This window comes from Setaria viridis, chromosome 3 (genome assembly GCF_005286985.2).
Source record: "Setaria viridis chromosome 3, Setaria_viridis_v4.0, whole genome shotgun sequence".
Classification (NCBI taxonomy): domain Eukaryota; kingdom Viridiplantae; phylum Streptophyta; class Magnoliopsida; order Poales; family Poaceae; genus Setaria; species Setaria viridis.
Window position 1 is genome coordinate 25,159,803 of NC_048265.2, and position 6,345 is coordinate 25,166,147.

Below are 6,345 nucleotides of genomic sequence, written 5' to 3' on the forward strand. Positions count from 1 at the left end.
ACAAACAGCATATGCATAGGGTTTTCAAGATAACTCATCATATGGCTTTGGTAGGACATTTGGCATATCAATGAAGCGCTTGCAAAGGCTTTTCAAATTTTCAAATAAATTTCCCAGACACTTCAACATTAAGAGCAAAGATCATATCATCAAACCAGATCTTAAACACCAACTACTTAGATAGGCATGTTGTCCTAAAGATATTTTTTCACAAGCAACAAGATGATAGGCATGGAATAAAACATATGCAAGCCAACCATAGAAAGCATGTAGAGCAGGTGGAGCATATTGATTCGTTTTATTTGAGTTTGATTTAGTAGAACAGTTTTAAAATTCATTCAAACTCATGAATCAGGGAGATCAGGGATAAAGAGACCCCAACTGACATGGTGGATGAAGATGGGCCTAAGTCGGCCACCCCCTGGGTTGATCAAACCATGGGTTCGGCCAAACCCTTATGGGCTCGGCTCTGGCTCCTCTTTCGCGTGCGTGCTGGTGCAGCGTGGTGTGCTCTGTTTGTGGGCGTTGGTGCATCGTGTCAGCGTTGGACAGTCCGTGGCTCTTCCCACACTTGTTTGTACCTAGGTGCTTCTTCCAAAAGGCAAGCAAGTGACACAAGGACTCTTCCGGGTTGGATGACCGGTGAGTCAAAACTTTATTGAACTCAAAATGGAGGCGCGTACAATTCTGATTGGAAAGTAAATGATGGGAAAAAAATAAACCTAACTAAGCGACTAAAGGGAAATTACTATGGGCACGCCTATGGAGCTGCATCGTATAGATCTTTGTTCCCCATGATCTTATATAAGTGCTTTATCTTAGCGCAAAGACCACGACGGAGGGTACGGAAGTCATCCTTAAGTTGTTCCGTTTCTAACTTCCTCTCCGCTAACGCATCGCTAAGCCTTCTATTTTCTAATTGCAAATCTACAACCATGGAGGATAGCTGCTGAACCGTGGGGGCCTTTGGAGACTTCTCATCACTACCCTAAAACTGGCCCCCAGGCTTTCTGATTGGCGGCGGTGAAAGGTGCCACCTGACCTTGCCGCCTGGCTAGCGGGAGCCTGGCTCTCAGGTACCAACCAGGCTCCACTGATATGAGAACAATCAGACCCTAAGCTACGGTGCAGCGCCAAAGTTGCAGCTCGGCATGTTCTGGATGCGAAGCAAACACACCCAAAGGTGTACGCACAAGAGTTAGGCCTTGGATGAAGGAGTTTATGAAGCACCCAAGGAACAACCTGACAACGAGAAAATTCCTTATTTGCCATCAGAATTTACATTATTTCCTCATTGGTTACCGAAAAAATTTGCCTTCCGTATTTACCGTCGGCTTAAAATTGCATTCCCTATTTGCCATCAACATAGTTAAGTTTATACGAAAAGACAGTTTTACCCTTATAACATATGGACATATTATTGTAAAATTTGACCGGCTGCGTATGCATGGGACTGGCACATCTTTAAAAATATTGGGCTGATATGAAGAAAGCAAAACCGGTTGCTATACAAATTTTACAATAATATGTCCTCATGTCATGAGGGTAAAAATATTCTTTTTCAGGTTTCACTTAATGCGGTTGATGGTACATAGGGAATGCAGGCAACAGCAGGCAAACTTTTTCAATAGTCCAACATAAATCTGAATGGCAAATAATGAATTTTCTCGAACATGCATCCGTTCTGACCTTGTTTTGGTATTCGTGGATTTCCTGGTTTTTAGTCAAAGAGCTGCGACTATTGCAGAGGATAGCCTCGACAGATTGGTTCTCAATCAAGCGGATAACCCAGCAGGTCCAATATGGTTCGATTTACCAAAAGTCCAAAACGATCTAAGTAGTAGTATGAAAAAGATAATTATTTGAAGAACACGGAGTAGGCAAATTACACACTAGCCAATCTTTTTTTTTTCCGATTAGCAGAGGCTATAGAGTATAGCATGTGCCACGCGGGGCGTCGGCAACGGCGGGATGGAGAGTGGGGCCTGGGGACCGACCTATCTTTATCACCTATCCCGTATGCCCACAAGCAAGCAATTCCGTGTACAATTACCGGTTTACCACCAGTGGGCCTCCTCCCCGTCCCAACGGATAAGATCGGCCGACCGGCACGCCGAAAAGATGCCGGCGCGTCACTATTACATCACGCATCCCGAGAGCCGTACCGTCCCTATCCATCATCTCCGTGCCCAATCCACAGCGCAGGAGTGAGGAGCTACCGAGCGATATAGCTAGCTAGCTTGCGAGTGCGAGCCCGCGTGAAGCAGATCACACCAAGAGAGTAACCGATGGCGGTGGTGAGCGGCAACGGCAGCGGCGGGAGGCTGAACCCGTGGGCGGAGCCGTTCGTGCCTTCCGGGGTGCGGTACCGCGGCCTGCAGACGGCGGCGGCGGAGCAGGAGGTGGACGACTTCTCCCCCGAGTGGTGGCGCCTGGTCGCGTCCTCACCGGCCTTCCGCGACCGCTGGCTCAGCGACTACGGCGCCCTCGGCCTGCTCGACGCCGACGAGGACGCGGAGGTCGTCGACAGCTTCCTCCCCGCCGACCTCTTCTCCCCACCGCCGCCGCGCCAAGGTAAGCCGCCATCGCGATCTGCCTGCGGTTTCTTGGAAATGCTACCTGTGCTGTGGAACTGACCTGTCTTTGGATTTTGTGGCGTCTGCGCGGTGCAGAGAGCGAGCGGGAGGAAAGCGCGGCCGGCAAGAGGGGCGGCGGAGGCCTTGAGGTGGCGGCGTGGGGGATCGACAAGTGGTGGCGCGCGCACGCCGGGCCGCCGGAGGCCCCGAGGTACGCGGAGAAGGCGCCGCGGAGGGTGGCCGGCGGCGCCCGGGTGAGCCCCCGGCCCATCCAGCAGCCTCGCTGAAGGACCGATACAGTGCATGTGCATCCAGATCTTGGCGCAGGAAAATAGGCACACAAAAAAATAGTTGTTTCCCCCCTTCCAAATTTCCAATCTTTTGCTTTGGTGTTAGCCTTGCGTTGTTTTGGTTTAGCTCGAGATCGAACTGGAAGATCCACTGCGCTGCACTCGTCCCTGTGGTGTAAATATGATGATGTAATAAATTCAGTGAGACTAGCTTTCAGCTTTGAGTTTCAGCCAGGCACAAAAAGATCGATGCAAAACAGAGCACCCGTGGATTTCATTTGTTGCGACGGACGACAACCAGTCCCGCGGAGATTTTCGTAGCAGCAATGCGTTTGTTGCGAGCAACGATGGACGCACAGCTATCGAACACACTTTGCGTTTGTTTGTTAGAGCGTCCTCGCCAAAATATTTTCTCTCCCCCTCTCCCTCTCCCCCTCTCCAATAGCAGCTTTTGGATTCTTGGAGATCGTTGCAACAGCAGATTACGGGAAAAATCATCTCCAAAATCCTTCTTACATGCAGACCTCGCTGGTCTCCCTCCCCCGATCGCCACCTCCTCCCCTCGGTCCCTCCTCCTCTTTCTCTCTCTCGCACGCCGCCGCTGGCCTCATCGCACGTGCCGCTCCCACCCTCACGCCTCCCCGCCGCCGGCCGTCTCCCCTCCCCATGCTCCCATGGGTGCCGCCCCCACCCTCATGCCTCCCCACCACGGTCGTCTCCCTCCCCCTTCTACTCCCATGGGCGTCGCCGGCCTCGCACGTGTTGCCCGCCGCCGGCTGTTCCCCTCCTCTACGCCCATGGAGGCCGTTGCCCACCGTCTCGAGCTACGGCACGCGGACCCATGGGCGGCGAGCCGGCAAGCTCTGAGCATGGCGAGGCGGCCCCAAGCTGCAGGAAGGGCATGGCGCGGTGGAGCGTAGGCGAGCTCGGACGGCCGAATCCAGCGGTGACGGGTTGCCGTGATGGATCCATGGTGTCATGGAGGTCAACAAGGTGAGCTTCTCTGGCCGAAAACTTTCACGCGCCGAACCCAACCGCCGATAGGGGAGAGGGGTGGAGACGGTCGCTTCTCCCCTGAATTAAGGGGAAAGGAGCTGAGTTTTTAGCAATCGCTGAAGAAGTTTTGGTATCAGGGAAGGAATTAGCAGTCTGCTGAAGCTCTCTGTCATCTCCAAAATCTACTAAATGATAGTTTTGGGTATTGGGGGTGGATATAAGCAATCTGCTGGAGACGCTCGACACAAAACCTGAATCAGCCCAGCACAGAAAAGCAAAAAAGAGAAATACGCCTGGGACGAACTCTCTCTGTGTACTAACCAACCACCAACCTAGATGTTCTAAACGTCATATATCTCCGTCTACTAAACACCGTCTAATAAACAACCAACCAGTTTATTCTAATCGTCGTATATTTATTGATGGAGATAGCAGTTTCTATAATTTGTTATGATAGCGTAGCCCTTTATATTAGTTTATTACTTACAATAAGAAGTAAAACAACAATTTCGATAATGAAGTACATGATGTTCGATGGAATAGAAATTCGTGTTCACTCATAGAGACTCCCGAGGACCGTTCGACGTTCGACAATTGCACTGGAATGGAGTGAGGGGATTTTACAGGCTGTGAACGAGGGAGGGATCTTGTTAGCTACTGCCTCCGTTCCAGAACGTAGCTATTTCTAGCATTCAAATTTTTTCCCGTAATATAGCTACTTTTGAGTTCCCAAGTGAGTTATTTGGCTTGAGAGGTTTAAGGGTATCTTTGGTTGAATTTTTCAATCTGTTTTTGCTTTTGCAAAGTCAAAAGCCAACCAAAGGGCCTAAAACTCATATGTGCTTTTGTCCAAAAGCTGCTTTTGCTCTAATACAAAACCAAAAGCAACTTCCCCCTGCTTTCAAGTGCTTTTGGAACAAAAAATTACCCACCTGCCACTGGTTATGACCGTACTGGTTCGTTTCCTATCCTTTTCTATTTCTCCCGTACGTGCAATCCTCCGTCCGCCTCCTCCCCTGCACCAACCGTCCGCTTCCTCCACGCGCCGCCCCCGGCGGCCCGCCGCACCCTACCTACGGAAGGCCGCCGCTCGCCGCCCCTGGCCGCCGCACCCCGCCGGCCGTCCCACCCAAGGTTTGATTCCTATTTTCATGTTTGATCCGTTCATGTTTGATCTGTTCATGCCCTAGCAAGTGGCCTCACTTTGTTGGATTTTCACGAATGGGTCAGAACACTACATATCTAATCCAATACCAAGTGATCGACATCTCTAGGATAACTGAGTTTTTCAAATTCGAACTGTACTGATGCTCAATTTTGAAGAAGAACATATAGCCCATGGTAATACTGTACTGATTATTTCTTCAATATTCAGAAGCCTACCTAAACAATGGGTGACAAGGCAGATTGGGGTGATGCTTTTTTAAGGCATTTGATTGATGCCTGCAAAGAAGAGATTGAAGTTGGGAATAGGCTGTTGGGAATTTTCAACATTACCGGTTGGAAGAATATTATTTCCAAGTTTGCAGAAAAATCTGGTGACAGGAGAAAAAAAACAGTTGAAGAACAAGTTAGATGTTCTGAGAAAGAAGTATTCAACATTTATGGAGTTCAAGAATTGTGCCACTGGTCTTGAATGGGACGAGGCAAAATAAACTGTTAACTGCTCAGAAGAATGGTGGAACAAACACCTTGTTGTAAGAACTATATTGTCATTATAAATATATTCTTCCCATTCTTTGTTATGGTGTGCCTTGCTAAAAAAATTTTAATTTCAGAGATGCAATAATCATGAGAAAGAAATCAAATGCCATCATGTGAAGTTTCAAAAATAAGGACCCAAGTTCCTTGATGACCTGCATATCTTGTTTGGCAAGGCACATGTCAGTGGGTCTTCTGCATCCTGTCCTGAAGATATATCCTCCGATGAGACAAGTGATGAGGATGTGGATGAGGTACCAAAACCTATACAGAAGGATATGACAGTGAACCTAGGAAAAAGGAAACGCAAGGGTACCTCCATTGGTGTTGAAGAGAAGGATAAAAGGAGCTCATTATTTCGTTTGTACACGAACACTTCTTTGAAGATAGAAAATGTTGCAGAGAGGATCTCCACAAGTGTTGAAGCATCATCAGCTCCTCCAACCAACCTAGTTCCTACCATTGCAAAGACTATGAAGATGGTGAAAGAATGTGGGGGTGAAACAAGGAACTACTCTAATGTACACAGCCGCCTCCCTAATTATTAAGCTTGAATTTAGGGAGCTTTTTAGCTGCAATGCCCGTAAAATTTACCAATCTACATCACTCGTTAAAAATGCATTTCAAAATTTTTCCAACCGTTGAGCTCCCGAGAAATCCTTTCCTTCCCGCCAGCCCCGCCGTCCCGACACCCGGCGTCATCAACCCTCTTTTTCCGTTCCCCATAATTTTCACCGCGTGCCCGTCAAATCCATCACGTGTGCCAGTCAAATCCTGCAACT

General features: G+C 48.8%; 1 protein-coding gene and 1 long non-coding RNA gene across 2 annotated transcripts; both read left to right on the plus strand.

Moving 5' to 3' along the window:
* The first annotated feature begins 2,106 nt into the window (after positions 1 to 2,106).
* LOC117850932 (protein EARLY RESPONSIVE TO DEHYDRATION 15) lies at positions 2,107 to 3,083 on the plus strand. Its single transcript, XM_034732820.2, has 2 exons — positions 2,107 to 2,574; positions 2,673 to 3,083. Exons 1-2 carry the CDS (start codon positions 2,289 to 2,291, stop codon positions 2,861 to 2,863), a joined length of 477 nt encoding a protein of 158 aa, XP_034588711.1. The 5' UTR covers positions 2,107 to 2,288; the 3' UTR covers positions 2,864 to 3,083.
* Positions 3,084 to 5,003: 1,920 nt separating this feature from the next.
* Positions 5,004 to 6,134, plus strand: LOC117850933 (uncharacterized). Its single transcript, XR_004639406.1, has 2 exons — positions 5,004 to 5,559; positions 5,641 to 6,134. It is a non-coding gene; the product is annotated as an uncharacterized lncRNA (long non-coding RNA).
* The last annotated feature ends 211 nt before the right edge of the window (positions 6,135 to 6,345 follow it).